General features: G+C 36.2%; 1 protein-coding gene across 3 annotated transcripts in view; it reads right to left on the bottom strand.

Annotated features, from left to right (window-relative positions):
* The window catches only part of ADAM10 (ADAM metallopeptidase domain 10), a 55489-nt gene that overhangs the window by 4978 nt on the left and 28119 nt on the right, over positions 1 to 22392 (bottom strand). For all 3 annotated transcript variants that reach the window (XM_087745417.1, XM_087745416.1, XM_087745418.1), the window contains 9 exons: positions 21437 to 21595; positions 11987 to 12090; positions 10403 to 10552; positions 9124 to 9216; positions 8312 to 8495; positions 5977 to 6140; positions 4139 to 4322; positions 3027 to 3177; positions 439 to 622 (listed from right to left, as the gene is read on the bottom strand). In XM_087745417.1, coding sequence (XP_087601543.1) covers positions 439 to 622; positions 3027 to 3177; positions 4139 to 4322; positions 5977 to 6140; positions 8312 to 8495; positions 9124 to 9216; positions 10403 to 10552; positions 11987 to 12090; positions 21437 to 21595 — 1373 coding nt within the window. The remainder of the gene's footprint in view (positions 1 to 438; positions 623 to 3026; positions 3178 to 4138; positions 4323 to 5976; positions 6141 to 8311; positions 8496 to 9123; positions 9217 to 10402; positions 10553 to 11986; positions 12091 to 21436; positions 21596 to 22392) is intronic.

Genomic DNA, 22392 nt, shown 5'->3' with positions numbered 1-22392 from the left:
GCTATATGCTTTCACATCTGTGTTACATGCACATGGGTGAAGGAACTATATATTTTCATTAAACCAAATTCAACTTGTATTGATAGGATATCTAGTTTTCTAAGGCAACAAAATTACTTGACCAAGACTGAAGAAAAATGAAAAGATGAAACTAGGAAATGAAACACTTTCATATTCCTGATTTTTACAAAACACTTTAAATGGAACTTTCTCAAATAGTAAAGCTAGCTTGATATTTGTTACCTGCTTCTTAATATTTGGTGTACCTTCACAGCTATTTTGATTGAAACAAAAAAAAAAATCAAACATTTTTATTGAAAAAAAGAGATTAATCTTACACTCTTCTCCATTAAATACTGAAACCATATCACTTCATAATACAGTGCCTTGCAACAAACAACTGCAGTTGCATACAATTGTAGAAAAAAACCAACATACCCCATTTATGCAAACTTGTGTGTGCCTGTTGCAATCTGTGAAGTTTGGTTTAGGCTCAGATGCTGGACAGAGAGCACTGACACCATTACACATTCCTTCTCTTGCACAGTCAGAATCATTTCGGCACTTATCAGTCTTCAGTTTGAAATTACATTGTGCAGTACAGCAGGGGCCTTGACTAGGGCTAGAAATAAACAGAAAACATGGATGTAAAGAAAAAGCATGAACGATTCCAGAAGAACTATTCATCCTGAAACCTACTCAAACACTCAACATATTTCTGATTTGTGCTAAATAAAATGTGAATTGAAAATAATTTTTTCCATCCCTTAAGGTAACAAAAGGTTACTGCACTGAGTACAGATTTCTTAGTCATTGTAGTAACCAATTAAACTATTTGCATTACAGTAGAAAAACAGTACAAGCACATCTTAAAGTAAAATATATAGAAAACAGCAGCATTTCAAAGTTTGTATATATAAAACATTCAATTAGCAAGACAGCAAAATTAATTCAGGAACAACTTATTAGTTTGATAGTATCAGTTTCAATGTAATAAGTCAGTCAAGATTTATCTGGCACCAATTAACATCCATAAGAATTTTTTTTTTCCTACTTTCTGCAGCCATACCACTTACATTGTTTAAATAAACAAGAAAAGGGAAGGAGACAGGTCAGACCTTGTATCAGAAATCATAGTCAGCATACAAACAGATTTTGGGGGAAGGAAAGATTTGTCAAAGAAGCCATATAGCTTCACTGGTTCCCTCAAAACACTTCAGCTCCTTTCTGTCACAGACGTCAAAGCACCTGAGCCCCGTATGCTATGTACACCAGTATATTACACCCATATATCTGGTGAAACAGCAGGAAACAATCATTTCTCTTTCTGAAGCTGTGTTTCAGTACATACGCCATTACAAGCAGCAGCAGAGTGAAGGTTATAAAACATATGTAACTACTTGATTAAAGCTCAGCCTCTGAGTTCTCATCTCAAATTATTCTGTATCTCGACACTATTCACAGTGTGCTCATTGGCATTCAGTGGACACCAGAAGATAGCACAGACCTGCAGGTCAGGATCTCTCTATTTTAAAACTATTGCACGCTAAGAAAAATCACTCATGTCACACATGAAATAGACTAAAAGACATGTAAAGCAGCTGGATAGATACAATAGTTTTCCTAAAATGTATTTTAAGATGTTATTTATTTGATCCATTGGATCAATCAATCCACTTGGATTTGCTTTACATGTCTCTGGGAACCTCTTTGCACAGCAAAATTTTCAATCTTAATAGAACTATAAAAAAGGGAATCCTAAACCAAAAATGATGCAGCAATTAATACTTAAGACGGTTCCAGCAGAGCATAAAGCTAGACTACAGTCAGCTGAACACAAGAGAGCAAAGAAAGGAGGTGGCGGTTGCACCTGGTGTACTCAGAAGGAAACAGCTCCTCACCGTAGGTGCAACAAAATCTCAGAAACCAATTATAAAACAAGACAATGTAAGGCCTTTATTTTGGAAGAAATAATAAGAATTTGCAAAGGCGGGGGCGGAAGACATGCAAAATTATTGCAATTATGAATTGACAAGAGATGGTCCTTCTACCATTGCTACACTGTCAAATACATTTTAACAGTAGATGCTACTTTTACTGCCACTCCCAGGATGACAAAGATAATTTTTAGGTCAGGAAATTTTAACTAGAACAAAACTGTGTATGTTGTATCAAAGAATTGAGCTGGTTTAGACTTAAAAATAATAGTAGTTGTCTCTTCATCTTTGGCTAAGTCTAACCAGACATTAGATTTATGTCTGTCTCTAGAGAGGAAAAAAGCTCACACCTTTAATGTGAAAAAAATCCACTTAAGTTTTCAGATGAGCTAAAAATTTAACATGTATCTTAAGTAACGGAACTAAAAGATAGAAGTTGACTTACTTCACTGTAAGTCTTATGATCTTTAAAAGTTCCTCTTACAAATCACTGTGTACACAACAATGCCAAGATACAAGGTGACTTAAAAACATAGTGTAATTTAATTTATAAAACAAGCATTTATTAAAAAAATACCAATCAACTATACCCTTCAGTCATCTTCCAGTTAGGCAATGCTATAGAAATGGCACTAGGATAGGAACCAATTTCATAATAGCCTCCATTACCCTTCGGGCAATTAATACTTTCCTGTACCTATTGTAAAAACAGCATCCTGATCATGTTTTTCTGAACCATACAGGTTTTGCAAGACTACTGCACAACACATTTCTGATAAAGATAACAGAATTTCAACATATTTTTCTGCACTGAGTATTGTGATATGTCAGCATTGATACGATCCAGTGCTGTATTTTTTTTTTTCAAAAGCTAGAACAGTCATTAAGGGAAAGCAAGCTACAATTAGCACCAAGAGCTGCATAGCATAATTGTGCTTATGAACTTCTCACTCACTGTATAAGGCATTTTAAAGAAAATAAATACTTTCAGAATAATGCACACAAACAGATTCAGATAGTAAAATACCAATTACAGGTACCAATAAATCCCCAAAATCAAAAAGTGTATGTAACAGACATGCACAATACCTGCAGTATTTGTCTGGTTTTAACTTGCATTTTTTATCTTCTGATTGGTTTGCATCATAACAGCATTCATCTTTACACTGGTCACTGTATCCACAATCACACTGTTCTCCTTGTTCAACCAGTCCATTACCACAGATGGGTTGACCAGACTCTGAAAAATGCCAGTATATTTATGTACAAAGCAGTATAAAGAATATGCAAATAGACTTATAAATGTTAACGTTGACTTGCAACAGCAATCAGCTACTCATGACTGAAAATGCCTTGTCAAGATGGACTTCAGACTAGGACTCAAGTCAACTTGCATTATTTGCTTGCCACCCAGCTTAGTCATTCCAATTCATAGAATTTTAAGCCTCTGAGTAAAAGGTTTCTGCTGATAACAGTGAGAGTTTCTTGGGGAGATAGGAAATCAACAGTGATAAGAGGAAGTTTTCTGCTAAGCCTCCAGTGGAGCAGCATCCTTTCTTGCACTCCTCCTCCTTTAACAGCCTGAGGACCTTATGGCGAAAGCTGATGGTACCGGGGTAAACTACTACTACTCCAAAACCCAAACCTACTCACTGCAGAATCTCACAATATTTGTGAGAACTCGCACATCACAGACTCCAGAAAGAAAATTCCTGCAAAATCCTTATTTTTAATGCTTAAACAGAATTTCCCATATTTTAATTCGTGCTTCCTACCTCTTGTCCTTTCAGTGGGCATGACTGAAAACAGTCTCGCCCTGCTTTCTTTACTCCCTCCCACCAGGCATTTATAAAGACAGACAAGACCCTCCTCCCTCCCCAGCCCTCTCTCCTCTAGACTAAACAGTCTCAGCTCTTGCAGCCTCTTCTCATACATCAGATGCTCCAATCCCTTAATAATCTTTGTGGCCCTTTGCTGGGCTCACTCTAGTACATCCCTGTCTTTCCTGTACTGGGGAGCCCAGAACCTGACACCATACTCCAGATGTCAAATTCAATTCTTTCTTTACAGAATATTTCAGTAAACAAACAAACAAAAAAAGATAAATAAAAAAGTAAAATAAAAATTAATAAAATAAATTTCTAATTAACCATAATAGTAATAGCTTAGTCATTCTGCTTTCAGGATGACTAAATACATACCAACAAAACAATTATTTCTCTTTTTCTCAAGAACTTGGCTGATATTTCGAATGCTACAGATAGAGAACTTGTTATTGTTAAGTTTGTCCCCAGATGTAGCTCTTGCATACATGATGTAATTGCCATTTTCTTTCTGTCCCAAGTTCTTGGACTCTCCTGGAGTGCACTCCATTCCAGAATCATGCTGCAAAACAAATAGTTTTAAAAATATTTCCGTCAAGGCAGCTTCTCTCATTTCTTGCCATCTTTTTATACATGTGCAAAAGTAATCTGATTTGGTAACCTTAACACAGTGAGAATAAAAGGTTCATAAAAACAAAACACCATCTTATACTCTAAGGTTTCTTGGAACACAAAGAGTATACAGAAGAAGGGTTGTTTTGTTTTTCTTTTTTTTGGTGGTGTGTTTTTGTTTTTTTTTTTTTAACCCAGACAACAGTAGCAAGTGTCTCATTTCTTAAGTTTTAGCTTATTTGCATTCTTGGTAATGTATACCTCAAGTGCATGTCCTGGGATGAATACTGACTCGAAGAAGTTGCTATCTCCTAAAAAGAGTAGCTTTATGATCACAAAAGGGTAATAAGTATTCTGTGGAATAAAAGTAGGAGGAGTTAACTGAAACAGCAGTCCATTCTTTTTGCTTGTTTTGAGGGCGGTGCAGAGAGATCTTCAGAATAGAGCAGAAGTCTGTTTCTGTCAGCCAGTGACTAGATGTATACAATATCCAGCATGATGAATGAAATGCATTACAGGCTGGCATACTAGCAATTAGCAGACTGACAACATATTAAGATGCTAAGTGTAAGAGAAACTCTGCTGTTCTCATGCATCCAACTTTCCAGAAATACAACCTATGTCTCCAAAAGAAGTAGGTAAATTTTAAAATTTTCAACACAGTTGAGAGAACTACATCATTTATTATAGTTTGGTAGAACCAAACATGTACTTTCACATATTTCCCTGGATCAAACGTAACTTAGAGTAAAATTAAAAGAACTATCTTCCAGGCTGATCCAAAAGATGTTTCACTCAGTGGGACTGGTTTTTCAGTTTCATGTGGTCATATTTTCAGTTACACTTGGAAGGCTTGTTCCCTCTCAGAGCAGTGGTATTGGGGATTTTCAAGGCACATGAAGAAAGCATTCACATATGAACATCTGTTTTGGAAGAACTCATCATTCCCGTCATATCTTGATTTCATTTTACTTCCAAGAGTAGAAAGCCTATATACTTAAGTTTAAAAATAAAAAACCCAAACCAGAAAACTTGGTTCTCATCTCCAGCAAAACCAAAAGCCTCATGCTTTCAGCTTGCCACAAACAAATCATGTCCCTAAATGACTGGAAGACAATTTTGCTCTAAAATATTGTTCTTGGTATCTCAATCCTCTCCACAGTTTTCTTCCATAAACTTCTAAGTATAAATAATTGAACATAAAAAAGAGCCAGTTCTATCTTCACTCGTTGAATAAAGTGTCATCAATCAATTTTGCATTGATTCTTCCTCCTCTCTAGGATAAACTAAAATACATTTAAAAGATGTGTGTGACCCTAATCTTCAATAAAAAACAGGGAAGTTTTTAGGTAATAATAATATAGTCCCTTTATAAGAGACTGAACTAGTAGAAATAAGCAATTCACAAAATCCACTGTTGCACCAGTGTTGTCAAATACTCATAAAAGAGGCTTAGTTCAGCGATCTGTTTTGTTTGTATACAGCATATATGCACATATGCAGGCATGATCATATTTTTCTTGTTTATAAGTAAAAACTCCATTCGCAAATCAAGTGCTTCAAAATGGTTGAAAGCGAGTTAACAGACAAATAGTAATACTCACAGGTGAACCAAAGTTATGCCCAACCTCATGAGCAAAAGTAATGTGAGAAACCTTGGGAGGAACATGAGAGCCATAGTTCTGAACAGTGATGATTCCAGTGTTCAAAGACTTCTTCTTACCATCAGAATACAGTTTGCTCTTTTCACATATTCCACCAGAGCTCCCTGCATTTAGACAAAAGCACAACAGTTAGTCATTTAAGAAAAGAATTACTGTGTTACTTTTCTAGTGACATTTAGAACAAGAAACAGCTCGCTTCCTCAGTGGACGCTTATGGACTAAGAGCTCTTCTGCGTAATTAATATTAACTGAACTTTGAAAGTAGATTAGATTTATCCACACTAATGCCCTCAGCACTGAATGGATACATTCACACAAAAAGTTAGCTGTTTTAAGATAGCTATTAAGTAAGAGCTATTTTGGGCTTTCACTGCACAGGCAAGCCCTGATTTCATCATATCTGTAGTATAAGACCAGCAGGGTGCAATGTCCAATACAGGTAGCCTCAATCTACATCCCATTTGGATTTCACCAAGTAAAAAAAACGTGCAGTAATATCACAGGAGATCCTCTCATGGCAAGAGCATTTATATAAAAATGCCCAAGATTAGCTATATATTCTTGTCAGCAAAGGTGACTCATTTTTCCACTGTACAAACTAAAGCTGAAAATGCTTTTGATGTGTGGGTTAATCAGACCCATATTTAGAAGGTCAACAATCAAATGCATCACACTTCCTGTTTGGAAAAGTCTCTAAATTGTGACTTTAATTTCACCAAATTTTTCCATAACTTGAGCTTGTACTGAGTCATTATCAATGTTCTAAAATTCAGTTATTCTACGGCTAACATAAATGGTGTCTAAAAAAAACGCTAAAGAAGTTTCCTTGCTTTCTGAAGTAAAATTTCATTTTAGTGAAACATCCCATTATGTCAGAATGTGCGTTAAGGATGAAAATCTCTCAAAGCAACTTAATTTTTCTCAATTACATTTAGTTTTGGAAGCAGTGTTTATGGAATGCACATTCCAATTCATCGTGTGCTTGCTCAGTCTATACACTAGACCAGTCATCACAGACCCAGTTTCTTATTTACATAGGCCACCTGTGTATTATTTCTCCTATGGTTCTTCCACAGTCACTAAGGTTAGTCCACACAGGTCCCTCTACCATACTACACTCATGGGTCCACTGATCTGTTACTCCTCTGAATACTCTATAATACTTATTTGAGCATTTTAATCTCCTAAAATCAAAGACTGAGGGACTGCCATAGCACAACAGTGTTCCACATAGCTCCAGTACTCTACAACCAACGTGTGCTTCAGAGGAAAGTACAGCAGTAAACAAAGTGAGGTTATAATGTATAGCTACATCTCATGAATGGTTTAATGTTTCTTCCAAAATTACCCAAATTCTGTTAAAGCTCTTGAAAATGTTCTCATAAAAGTATCCAGTCTCTTGCAAAGTCTCATAGAACCTGTTGTTCTTCAGCCTAAATCTTTATTATATAGAAATCACTTGAGGGAAGAAACAAAGGAAGGCTGTTCCTTCTGAACTTCTGATTTTGATTTCTGTGAAAGTTTCCACAATTTGGAAATTGTGCTGAGCTATAATTAAAGAACTTGTATTTACTCAAATTTAAAGACTAACAACTTTCAAATATATAATTTTATAATACTAATACATCCTATAAAACTAATACATCCAGGACAAACATTTTGACATGCTGAACACAAAGACCATTGTCTGATTTTTTTTACATCAAGAGACATACTTCAGACCCAAAATACACAACTATGTTGAAACTATAGAAGCAATTCAAGAAGAGGAGTCACACAGTAATTATTCAGGTATCTCCCAGAACAAGATCTCACCGATTTTACTTTACTAAAAAAAAAAAAAAAATTGCTTCCAATACTATCTAGAAAACCTAAGGGTTCTGGAGTGTAGTTCTACTACAAAATTCAAACTGCATAGTTGTAAGTTCTGTTTATGTATAGCAGAAATACTTGTTTCTTCTGTTGCTTTACTGGTCACCCATACCCATCATAAATAAAAAGCTATCCAAGTAATACCACCTTTGTCTAACAAAAGAAATATGCTTTTATTGTTCAGGTTTTGCTCATCAGAAAGACACAGACTAATTGAAGTGACACGATATGCTGTTTATATTTAAAAAAAAAATCAAACCACACCCAACTAAAATTGTGAAAAGTTGGGTTATGAGATTTTTGTCTATTTGCTGTCAATACAAATGACATAGTTTCTACCTTTCTTCTCTGTACCTACCTACAATACTTCATCTCATAGTGCTGAAGGTTTGGATATAATTACCTGAAGGAGCTCCAACCCAAGCCAGACCAAGGACTCCATCATCAAAGTCACGGTCTGTAAACACATAGGCCAAGCAATAATCATCATGATTCTGTTCAGAGTTCAGTTCCAGAAACTTTTCCACACCAATATTAGGAAATCTGAAGGGATTGGAAGAGTCCTTCTCATCTACAGTTGTGTTAATCTAAAAGTAAATTGAAACAAACTGTAAGACATGATTCATTTTCACTTGACTTGTAAATACCAGCTAAGAGGCTTACTGTTGTCAATACCTTGTTACATTAAATAGTTAAAGATATTGTGAAATATTTATAGGCCTTGACAAATTACCACCCCAATATCTGGAAAACCAAGTTCTACAATAAATAAAGAATTGCATTTGTGTAGTAAATCCCCACTCTTATTTCTTTTTTTTTTTTTTCCCTTTCCATCAGCACCCGAAAGTTTATATTTATCCTCTTAAATCATCACTTTTAGAAGGAACTTTCAACCTGGATAACCATTATCTATTTTAGTATTAAAGTTTTTGGACAGCAATACAGTCTATTTGCCACACAGTCAACACTGCTGAAACATAAGAAGTTGATTCCTATAAAAATTGACCACAGCTTAATAACAGAAGTAGCATGCTTTTAACAATAAACACTAAACCCAAACGAAATAAATGGGTTAGGGAACCATTTACTACAGAGAGACTAGTGTTATGAAATTACTAATAATAAATGGTTACAAGTGAACAGCAACAGGACTTTTGAAAAATACAGCCTCCAAGCAATATCAGTGAAGCTACAAGTATTTCCAATACAACTTACTCTTATTCGTTTCACCATGAAGCTGATGTTACGGATTCCTGAGAAATCTGTTGACTGGTAAATTGTGTCAATTGCTTTAACATGGCTCGATATCTGTCAAAAACGAAAGTATCTACAGTTCAAAGATCTATGCACTACACAATAGCTAATCTTAAATAGCAACAACTGCAAGGCCTATACTTTTACATAGAAGACATTGTGCCATATGAACTCAACAGGCCTTTTTAATCAAATGCTGATGGCAAATAATGGAAATAAATCACTACATAACCTAGTATCTGCATTGCCACCATGCCAGATAACAGTATTTTGGCATTTGCCTTTTTTTTTTTTTTAAACACTTAATTCTATCAACTATTCAGATACCTGTTTGTGATACTCATTCGATTCATTGCTACAATAAGATAGCACTGTAGTTAAAATTGTATTCAAAACCCTGCTTTTCTTTTTTGAGAAAAAATTCACTTGTTACAGCATTATTCTTTCGTTTCTGGTAGAACACAAATGTGAAAAAAAACCTGATCATTTACCTTTTCCAAGAGGACGCAGAAATGCTAACACATTGAAAACCTGATTTTCAAGGTGACTTCAGAGCTTTGGAAAATGTTACTCAAATTGAATTGCGTATGTACAGTGTGATGAATAAACAGTAAAAGTCAGATTTGCAAGCGGCAGCGAAACTTCAGACTTAAAAAAGGTATGTTAACATGCTAGTTATATTTTTAGCAAATGAACAGCAAAAAAAAAAAACCACCACAAACTTTTTCCAGTTAATAGTATATTGACAAATGAAAAGCATCTGCCTTTAGTTGCCACTGCTTTTTTAACCTTCCACTACATCAGACACTACAGGAACAGATCTCAGTGTCATCAGCTCACAGTTTTTGAACTAAAATTTCAAATGGAAGGCTATGCAAGTGTTAACACAGAGGCTTGGCAGGTTGTCAAACAGACTAGAACTCTTCAGGAAGTATTATTTTTCTGAGTAAGAATTGAGAAAAGTCAGACTGGAATTCTTGCTCAGAGGTGCTAAACAAACCAGAGCTGCCATTATTAACTAAAGGAAGCACAAGTGCCCATGAATTCTGTCGCAGATACACAGCATCTTTTTAGTGAAATAAAAAAGCTGTTTCAATAACATCAAGATCACTGTAACAAATGAAACAAGACATTCTAAAGTAAATAAGCGATAATATACACAATTAAATTACATGAAATTTATCAGAAATACACAAATAAAGTAAAAGTAGCACATTTAAAACAAAAGGATTGGATATACCTGTGCAATTACAGCTTCCCTTGTTCCATAATGCTTATAGAACAGATGATCAGTCTGAATATACAGCTGACATGTATTTTTTTCAGCCTGAGTGGCACGCTTTTTTCTTAAAAGCTGTGGACCATTGTTCTTAGGCTCTTCAAAAGGCTTCTACATATACACAGGAAAAAAATGTATTAATTTTGTAGACCTACATGCTGCACTAGATTACCTAAAAATAGCAATGGATTTTTCTAAACATACTCCACTAATACAAACATTTTCATTCTTTTTCTTTAACCCACAAAGTTTCATGAATCTTGAATTAAACTAAGCATGTTGTAGCTAGTTTTCAAGTATGCCACCTCTTTTTAATGATATCTCAGTCAAACCCTTCTGTGCATTTCATTTTATATTACAAAAGGCAGGCAATGTGAAACATTTTTTCATTCATGTGATGTTTGGAATTTTTCATAATCCTTTTCTAAGATGAACAAACAGGTTATAGATTAGAAGAAGAGAGTGCTGTGGGACTTAAATGCACCCTCCTTAACACAGGTTGTTTCACACTGCAATTACCTTAGTCAGTTGCCTTGGCAAACAGAAATACTTAAGCACTTCAGCATGGAACCAATGGCACACTAAACATGAAGTTAAAATAATGCTCATTAGTCAGACCAGTATCTGCTAACACATTTGGCTTATGGTATTCACTGGCTGATGTCCCACTCTCTCCATGAAGTTTTCAAAGTAAATTTTTGGGAAAGCATGTTATTGTTACCAACACTGAATTGTGTAATATGGTTTATAATTCCTGGAGTCACAATGTAAATAAACTTTAAGTTGCTGATGCTATTTAACAAGCCATATTGCATAGTTTTGTTGGCATATACTTAACTGACACCACAAAATGATGCCAAAACTTGAAACAGCTCAGAACATAGCTAACGCTAAGAAAACTCAGTAATTTACTGTTTCAAAGTGTTGAAAAAAAAAATCCAATTTCATGACAAGCAGTGCAAACCTGAAGGCAAAAAAACCTGCAGGACTCCAAACAGATACGCAAGTCCCTTCCATAGATCACTTACCTCCTATTACAGGCAAGCTGTAGCATGCTGTAACCTCTTCAATATTTCAGTATTGCTAGTAAGACCCTCCCACTCATATCACTTTGTTTAGCACTGAAAGCACTCAAATATTACAAGTGTGTTACATTAACATAACTTGAAAATCTGAAAGTTATTACTCTTTAAGGACCAATACATTACTTAGAGATCAAGGGATCTTGAAACCTTTCCTTCTCAACTGCAATAAAGTATATTCCTCATCTCAAGCTTGATTTCCACATCCATCTAAAATTCCAATTGTTGAAAAATTTGAGATCGTGTAGGATTCATTAAGCCTATGAACTAGCATGTCTATGCTGTAGAAGCAATGACATAAAAGAATTTAGAAAACTTATGTTAATAAGAAACCTCTAGCAATAATTTAAATACCTCACAATTTGAGGGATGACGACTGACCAAAAGTAAAAGACAACATAGAAGAAATAGGAAGTTGTTACACTAATTTCTAATCAACATAATCCATTAGCCTGTGTTGTACCTCTGTTATTGGTTCTTCTATACCAGTCATCTGGTACTTCTGCATTCTTTCAAACACTGAATGATCTGCACAACCTCCTTGTGGTCCATATTTATGTGGATATTCTAAAAAGAGGAAGGCCAGGTTGAGTTTTCAAATTCCAAGTACAAGTGCAAAATATGGCTGTATCACTTTAACTTATTCAGTTTGTGTCCAATATTGCTCATGTGGTTTGAGGAGGCATTCTAAGATTCAAGCTTTATGCAGCTGTCTTTTCTCTAAACATTTCTACTAAGATACCTTCTTAGTTTTACAAACAGAATAAAACTGACAATTGCTTCTTAACATTGTTTTCTTATAGATAGCAAAAGAAAATATGATGAGCAATGACTAACATAAGAACAAAAGCTATTATTTACACATCTGTACCAATTAGCTTGAACCAACAGCAGCCTTACAAAAATGAACTCACAATGGAAAATTATTAGAGGTCAAGTATACTAAAGACTGCTTGGATTAGAGAAAGTGTTTTTTAATTCTACTTGGTAAACTAAAACTAGGAAATCTCACTAACATTCTTAGAGGATTCTATTACTTTATTCACCTTCCATGGAATTTTTGAAAATTTTATATTATGCAACTTAACTACCAATATATAAGAACTGAAACTCTAACGATCCTTGGTTTCAAACTCAACTCTACAATTCTAGAATTATGAGTTTTCTAGCAATCTAACTGACAACGTGAAATGCACCATTTCCATTCTGGAAAGTAAACAATACAATTAAGGATAAGAGTCAGTGTGTGTATGTATATATGTGTGTGTGTGTAGATTTAAAACTTACAGAACTACAGATTACAAAAATTTACAGTTATATTTAAAACTTACAGGCAAAGTAAAACAAGACTGAAAGAAACATTTTCATCATCTCCTTACTACAGATCACTGTTTAAATTTTAAAAACAAAACTGTAGTACTATCCAGGTACACATCAGTTAAACATGTTGGAGATCCAAACTAGCTCAGTGAGAATATCATACAATTCGCTGCTTACCAAGGATAATTCTTTCAATACTTGTCAATGCAGATCTCGTTGCACATGTGAATGTGCTTCAGATACATATGGTTCGGTTCTGACTGTTAGTACCTGTTGGAGATTTGTAAGTAACCTATACTTGCAGAAGCTTCTTCTGGAGATGAGAAGTACTGAAGGGAAGAGGTCTTCCTCCTTCAGTTTCTCTGCAGATTGGATCCCATTATAAACCGGTGCCCCAGTAAGAGATAATGGAGTACAGATTATGGGAGCCACATATGTAAATAGTTAAGGAAGCAGCTTCTGTAGGGCAAACCACAGTTTTACCATAATCTCAACAGGGTGAAGGTTTTGTCAGAAATGGTAAACTTTACCAAGGTTTGTTGGTTTTTGGGAGTTGTTGGTGGGTTGTTTTTTTATTTTTTGTTTGGCAGGTTTTTTTTTAAGAAAGTGTGAAGATGCAGAATCAGAGAGTAAATGGAACAGACACATCAGAGTAGATTTATAAAGCTTAACACCTGGAACCTGATGTCCACATTATATTAATTTCAGGGGATTTTACCCTGGACAGCTCTAGTCTGGTTCTGTGGAGTCAAAGCCTGTTAGCAGCTGGACCACAGCAGATGCACTCCTGGAGCATGCACTCCGGTACAGGTTCATCTGACAGTTGCCTTTAATTATCTTTGATTCTCATACCTGCTTCCTGCATTCATACTGTATGATATTGCTAAACTATTTCAATATACAAGCCCAACTTGCTTCAGATTTTCTCCCCATATCATTAAGCTCTAAACTTCATATTTCAATCATTAAAAGCTGGGGGAAATTAAACAGCAAACAGGAATTAAAAAAAACATATCCTTGACATGCAGCTAAAGTTGAGTTCTGAAAAAACCAAACCATTTAATGAGTTTATGCTCCAAAATACCAAAAGACTGGATTCAGTGGACCCTCTGGTAAGCTTAAAAGGACTGATCAAGAAATAAAAGCAGTCTTCCAACCTTCATTCCTCTCAATCACACATTTACAAGTATTTGAAGAGGTCACGTTTAACGGAGTTTTTTTAAAAACTAGTTAATGACAAATGAGGCTGATTTAAATGTTGTTAACAGCATTTTTTTTTTTTCAAATTGGGTCCTTTTCCAGGTACAAAATATTTTACTGCAATTGTAAATTTTGCTTAGTGGGAAAGAACCAGATTTAATAAACACGCTTCTTGGCAAAGAAAGTTTCAGCCTAGGAGTAACTGAAAGATGATAGTTGGGTGTAAACAGTTATTCATTATCTCACTAGCAAATTAATTTTATCTACTGTAAAGGTATCCAAGTACATTATTGTATTTCAAAACTTATTTCCAATCTGAATCTTCGAGAAGCTCCTCCAACTTACAACAAAATCACTTTTTCTTTGGTCAACTTTATGCCTACTCTGTTTTCACTAGTGTTTGCCAAAGAGATTATTAGCAAAATCTTGATGTTGTGTAGGAGGTAATTTGTCTTGAATCTAATAAGGTTGTTTCTTCAAATGAAAAAGAAAAAAAAAAAATCTTTTGAGAGATAACTACAATGAATGTGCAGTACTTAGGTTTTTGAAAAAATCCTAGACTTCTGAAGGAACTGGTATTTTCCTTTCACTATTTTACAGAAACGTTCATGAATTACTGTTATTAGAACCTCATAAGTTCATTTAATGATTTTCTGCATATTACTTTCTCACGTTTCCATTTCTAACACGACACAAATACCATTTTTGACCTGCTATCTCATCACATTCCTCCCGGTATGGTTAGCCCTAGCACAGTGCAGGAAGAATGGAGAGAGAGAGAGAGAGAGAGAGAGACAAAGAGAAACAAATTACTCTTACTGTAAGCCAGCTCACCCAATTTGATTAGCAATGTAGTGGAACACTGGCTTTGCTATAACCAATATTAAACAAAAAGCACTGCTCACTCACTGTTGAGATCATCTGTACTTTTTGGGATCCTGTTTACTACCACTAGATTGGAGTTAAGAGCAAAGGATTATGGATATAATCCTTCCCTTCTCCATCTCCACCACCATTTTCCCTCCCACCATAGTATTAAAAAAAAATCTACTGTATTTAGTCTAACTAAAATTCTCATTACCCACTACCCAATTTCACACTGCTGACCATTTATCCCTGTGACAAAAACACATTACACAAGGGCAGAGTAATGGACAATACTGCCTCACCATCAGCACACTTCATCTACATAAAACCATTCTAACTTTAAAGCAACTCCTGCAGATGGTAACTGCAGGAATCCACAGAAATTAACTGGAAACATGACTGCGCAGCATATTTTGCACCAGCACAAAATGCCTTTTTCTGCTATCACCACACTGCTATTCATACTCTGTGGCATTATGACAATTGACAGAACAGTACTAGAAGTAAACACTCCCAGTACGTTACACAAAATAAGCAGTCTTTCCTCTGTATCTTGTTTCCCAGAGGTTAGGAAATCCCTTAATACATTTTTAATACTGACTGCCTGCAATTCAAACAAATATTTCTCACTTCAAAAGTAATAATCTAGTAAGAAACACTTTAAAAGCATGACAGTTAAAATTATAAAGGATTGAACATGAAACAGTCTGCAACAGCAATTGCCAAGGTTTTGCATGTGCTGGAAAAGACAAATCATACAATCATAGAATTGTCAAGGTTGGAAAAGACCCTTAAGATCAGCGAGTCCAACCGTCAACCTATCACTGCCACGTCCATCTATACCATGTCCTCGAGCACCACATCTATCCGTTCTTGAAATACCTCCAGGGATGGAGACTCAACCACTTCCCTGGGCAGCCTGTTCCAACACTTGACCACCCTTTCAGTGAAGAAGTTTTTCCTAATGTCTAAACTAAACCTCCCCTGACGCAGCTTGAGGCCGTTTCCTCTCGTCCTATTGCTTGTTACTTGGAAGAAGAGACTGACCCCCACCTCGCTACAACCTCCTTCCAGGTAGTTGTAGAGAGCAACAAGGTCTCCCCTCAGCCTCCTCTTCTCCAGGCTAAACAACCCCAGCTCCCTCAGCCGCTCCTCATAAGACTTGTGCTCTAGACCCTTCACCAACTTCGTTGCCCTCCTCTGGACACACTCCAGCACCTCGATGTCCTTCTTGGAGTGAGGGGCCCAAAACTGAACACAGTACTCGAGGTGCAGCCTCACCAGTGCCCAGTACAGGGGCACCATCACCTCCCTGGTCCTGCTGGCCACACTATTCCTGATCCAAGCCAGGATGCCATTGGCCTTCCTGGCCACCTGAACACACTGCTGGCTCATGTTCAGGTGGCTGTCAACCAACACCCCCAGGTCCTTTTCTGCCAGGCAGCTCTCCAGCCACTCCTTCCCAAGTCTGTAGCGTTGCATGGGGTTGTTGTGACCCAACTGCAGGACCCGGCACTGAGCCTTGTTGAACCTCATACAGTTGGCCTCGGCCCATCGATCCAGCCTGTCCATGTCCCTCTGTAGGGCCTTCATACCCTCCAGCAGATCGACACTTCCACCCAACTTGGTGTCATCTGCAAACTTACTGAGGGTGCACTCAATCCCTTCATCCAGATCATCAATGAAGACATTGAACAGGACCGGTCCCAGTACTGAGCCCTGAGGAACACCACTCGTGACCGGCCGCCAACTGGACAGATTTGAATCCACTCTGCTAAACACAGGAGGCAGGTAATATAGGATAGTTCACTTTGGAACCATGTCTAGCTTATGGAGAAAGTTGCATACAAAGCTTTCTTTTGATAGATGCTGCATTACCCCCAAACTGTGAAGGCACTGTTCCCTCTTCAACTTTTGAGACTTCCTATTTCCACCATCCCCTGCAGCAGTTCCGTTTCTGGAGCTAAGCAGGAACTACATGGTGTCAGATGACTTGGACAGCTTTGACCCACATCACAGAAGTCTGGTCCATGCTCTTGTGATGCTTTTAAATGCTTTGAGAGGTACAGCCTTCTGCCAGCTCTTTGGGATCAAGAGCTTCTTAGCCTATCCCTGTCACAACCCTGTGAACTGATCAAGAGAAAACACATGCCTTTACCACAAAATGATTGCTTACAGTGAAAGCAGAGTTGAGGAAAAAACAGAAGCCTACTTTCCATCAGATCCATAAAAGACAACTTTAAATACAGGATCAATTCTGTAACTAGAGAAAATCCTCAGGCAAAACAAATACTTTATTTTTCTTTCCCCATATTGTCCCATTTCTCATTTTCCACTTTCAATTTTTGTACATCCTGACAGAATGTTAAAAAATAGTAAACAATAATAATGTAATAATAATAATCCTAAAAAAAAAAAATCTTGTCATTTCATACTTTCTGATGATATCTTATTCTAACTAGATGGCAGAACATTATTAATGATATATACAACTAGAGATGCTCAAAATAAGAATTTTTATTCTTTTAAAAAAGGTATACCTGCCACAAAGATTCCTGATCGCATGAATTTTTTTGCTTCTACTTACCAGTAAACAGTATGATCTGTTAAGCATTTAAGTTAACTACTTAATGGATACTGGATTTAGGCATCTGGGGCAAGGATATGACATCAAACTTCCATTAAAAATGATGAAAATTCAGTTCTTCAACAGCCATAGAGATTTGCCCAATACTAGCAAAAGCAATAGTGTCAGAACAAAATTCAAATTTAAGCAGATACAAAAAAATCCTTATTACAGATTTCATTCTAAACAGTCTGTCACACTGTGCTCCCATGACAACTGCCAAATAGGCCTTCATTATTAAATCGACAACCACAACACGAAAAAAAAAGAAAGCAAGTTCTTACTAATTATATATAGTTTGCAATGGTCAGTTCATTCAGCAGATAGGGCATTGCAAAATTACGAAATACTTTACTTTTTGTTCTCAGTTACATAGTTCTTCCAAGACCATAAAGACAATTAAATGACCATGTTAATTTTCCTGAAGGTCTGAACAGGATTTTCTTGTCTACTGTTGACGAGGAAATACCGATTTTGTGTTTTACAGTATGAACTCAGGGATACATTTGAAACATATATGATTTAAATAAATATAGTTCCAATGAAATCCTAATCCTTAAAGAAAAGTTTCCAAAATATTTTAATGAAAATAGTAACTTGCATCTTTGTAGCGCTAAATTATAAAAGTTTGATCAAGAGTGGTTTAGAAACTAAAATCATTCAATTTGTATTTTGAGTCATGAATAGAAGGCTGCCTTCCACTGGTCACATCCACTGTAACAAAAGCTGCCTTATAAAGTTGACAATATAATCCCCGTTTACAAAAACACCTTTTGTTTAACTACTGAATAAGAACCCATTAAGATGCTAATCATTTATTGCATTGTAATTTCTGAAGCACTAAAAAGCATATTGTTTTGAAAGGCTGAAACATGGGTGACCAAAAAATATCCCAAATTAAAGCAAAGATTACTTCTTCCCCCAGTCTCTCCCGAGTTAGACATGTGAGCATTTTTGTTGCTTTTGTCCTGTGTAAGATACTAGTGGTTTGACTATTTCACAAGAGTTCGCTTTAGACTAGAGCAATAACAACAGACTTGCATGCTTGTTTTTATTTTTAAAGCTAATGTAAAGCTTAAATTTTTTTATTTGTTGGTGGTGGTTTTTTTGGAGCTGCAGGCTCAATGCAAAAATAGCTCTCATGAAAGGCAAAAAAATTTTAGCCTCAAAAGCACTACTCAAAGTGACAGAAGCAGTTGTATACTTCAGATATTTCAGACCACAGAAATCCTAGAGGCATCTAGGATACCAATGAAAAAAAAGTTAAACTACACAAATCAGAATGCATGCACATCAGACTCTGCATTGACAGCAATCAACAGGAGTGGCACATTTTCAAATCATGCTGCTTAGACTTTGCTCCAGGATGGGCTATGTTCAGTGATGCTGAGCAAGCAGCAACGTTCACTCACTTGGTGATTTGGAAGCCATGTTGTACTGTTGCTTTAATGTGGCTCTTAGGAATAGATTTAGACAATCCTCTCTGATAATCTGATTTTGTTTCTAACTGATGGTTTTGATGCACTAGATTCAAGAGCAAAAACAGTGTAAGCCAACACACCATCATGTGAATAATTAAAAAAAAAAATACATACCCTGCTCCCATTCACTTTAATAAGACATTAATATGAACCAATTTCATCATTAGCTTTTTCCAGCTCTCAAGTGATCCATTTACTCCTCCAACAGAGACCACTTCCACAAAACAGCAATACTAAGTTTCATAACATCAAATTATCTGCTTCTTTAAGGTACAGTTCTATTCCTATCATTAGTTGATAACAGCGAAGAGAGTATTTTTAGTCATCCACTATTTACAGCATAAAGAACCGGGCTATGAGACAATCTTGTTGCTTGTCTCACCCCTTGGAAACTGGGCGAATCGCTTTACTGCCTTATGTCCCCTTACTTCCCTCCTCCCCCCCTTTTCTACAACAGGGTTAATAAAACCCTTTGTAAAGCAGATAGTGACTTATTTACAGAAGGTGCTGTGTAAGCGGTAGTCCAGTATTCCCACTATCAAGCAGTAAATTGGACTGTTTGGTGAGACCTATAAAACATACCAAAGAATTTAGAAGTATGTGCAAATTATTCACAGAAATGCTGTTATAAAAAAAAAAAAAACAAAACATTTTATGGTTTCACACCAGGCTTTTGTAATTTTTTTTATTACTTTTCTCCACTACTCTTCTGTTAGAGCAGCAAACCCTGTACTACTCCAACAGCAGTGAGCAAGGCAAACTGCCTTCTCAGACTTCCACTTGCAATGCTCCGTAGAGCTGAAAATTAAGTGCATGCTTCAACTAATAAAGTTACTGTATTCTCAAATATGGGTCTTGTAAGCACCAGGAAGATATACATTTAGTCAGTCAGAAAACAAGTGTAGCTCATAATGTACATAAAATTAAATAACTGCATTCATTCAGAAGCTCTTTAAAATTACGCAACTTCTATTTGATTTTGGGTTAGTAATCATATTTACAGAATGGGGTAACAGGAAGGACAAACATATCTGCTAGCTCACAGCAATTTTAACATACTCAAAGACAGCACACATACTGCCACTGAATGTAAAAATACAGCTGTATTCCAGAAGCTTTATTCAATTAGAAAAAATAAACAAAAATGTGCTGAGTTTTTAGCAGTGAAAGATCATTTCTCTTCACTGCATTCATGCAGCAAGAGAAGTAACCAGAGAGAACATTATGCAATAACCCTGTGTTTTTCACTGGCTTACAGCACAGAGAATATGATAATATATAAAGCGAAATCACAACCAGAGATTTTCCACATCTATCTTCCTATTTTTGACATTTCTTTTTACAATACAGTCTCATTATGACATAGTTTGAAAATTATTTATACATCTATCATCATGAGACTGGTTCAAGTAATTTCTAGTGATCTAACCCAAGACTCTTCACCCAATTTAAAATGAGATTTCAAACTCGGGTCTTCTAGGATTTGCACAATGGCCTGATGGGACAAGTTTTTAAATGAAGTTATAGTTTAAACTGATTTTTAAGCAAGACTGAAGCCCTACATAAAGTTAGCTTCCAACACACAACTTGTTAGCTTCAATAACCAAAAGGTAATCTTAAAGTGACTCTCTGCCAACATCTACTTGGAAGGACTGAAACTTAGAATCACAACTTTATTGAAGTATTTTTGGGGTTCGGCATCAAGTTAATTAAGCATCAAATAAAACTGATTTTTGTTACAGCTGGAGACTGATCATACATAAAAAGGCAGGTAGAATGCAGGAGAAGCCTGATGCATGAATTCTGAAGATGTAAAAGTATTCCATGATATTTTCTCATCCTTCTGAGCATTTACAAGCAAGGCTAGACTTCTGGGGCTATATTCTTCAAATTCAGGTAGTATTCTCTGTACACTTTCATCAGTTACCGTGTAAAATGGGACATACTGGGTGGCATCGCATCTTCTAAAGAGCTCTCTGAAGGTATCTGTGACCTACATATGCAGGGGAAGCTTTTATTTCCCACAGTTACCACCTTCACTAGATGGAGGTAAATGCTTAGTGACTTGAACTTTAATTATACTTTATTTTGCAGATCACAGGGAAGAACAATCAGCATAGAGCATTTTGAGAATACATTTTTCAAAAGAAACATGCATCCATTGAGTAGAAAATACACTGCTTATACACTTAAGCCTGACTGCTAAGGGTTTTGTAAAATGGCAGAATAAGACAGACTCACTTTGGTTTGCCATACATCTTTCACACCATAACTGTATTTGTATCACTTCAGGACAGCATGATTCACAGTGCCATATGCAAGCCGAAGTCTCATTTGATGCTTACAAATGGCTTACAGTTTTTGACATTTAATAAAAAAACCCCTCATTTCATCTGTAGCACAAAATGGAAATACTCACTGATATCATCTTCATGATAAATGACAGAGTGGAACGGTAGAGTTTTGTCCTTAATATATCTCTCTGCTGGCTCAATATAAAAGGTCCCACTGTGAGTTTGGATGAATCCTTCAAATTTTCCATCAATAACAGACCCATGGCTAAGACTTCCCTGCTCACCTGTTAAGGGAAAAAGTACAGTAGTTTTTTTTAAAGCTTCTAAAAGCTTTCAGTCCTGTGCAAACTTCAAGCATACACACTACCCAAGGTGTTAAGCAGACAATGCTAAAGCATGACACTTGCATAGTTACCCTGATCATGCACCAGTTCCCAACTGCTAAAAACCTATATGAACTATAGAGTAATAAGATTCTGGATAACAGCAGTAAGACATTCTTGCAGAAGATTTGTGTCTGAATTTTTAAGACTAAGATTATTCAACAGCAAGACATACAGTTATCCCCAAATCATAGTTAACTAAATTCAATAGCTTCCTGATCAGGTGCATGACATGTTTAAAAAGCATATAATGAAGAATTCAACTCCGTATTTTAAAGCTGTCATATATACAGCATGTAATCCTATATCCAAGTCCTGTCCTTATACATCTGTTCATACAATTATAAAAAAAAAATAAATCAAGAGTGCATACTGAACTTTGAAAGCTTTCAAAGAAGGATTTCCCTATATTCAAGACATCCATTTTTCTCTTCAAGCATAAGCCTCTTAAAACTGTAACTAGCACTTACACCAGTCAAGGACTTTTTCAGCTCCCCATGCTCTGCCAGATGCACAAGCAGCTGGGAGGGGGCACAGCCAAGACAGCTGATCCAAACTGGCCAAAGGGCTATTCCATACCATATGACATCATGGTCAGTATATAAACTGGGGGAGTTGGCCAGGGGGGCAGTGATTGCTGCTCGGGAATGGGCTGCGCATCGGTTGGTGGGTGGTGAGCAGTTGCATCACTTGTTTTC

Source organism: Nipponia nippon, unplaced genomic scaffold, assembly GCF_047370975.1.
Source record: "Nipponia nippon isolate SJK-2023a ecotype South Korea unplaced genomic scaffold, ASM4737097v1 scaffold_9, whole genome shotgun sequence".
Taxonomy (NCBI): Eukaryota; Metazoa; Chordata; class Aves; order Pelecaniformes; family Threskiornithidae; genus Nipponia; species Nipponia nippon.
The sequence above is the reverse complement of the archived record's forward strand: the minus strand, read 5'-3'. Positions and strand labels throughout refer to the sequence as shown.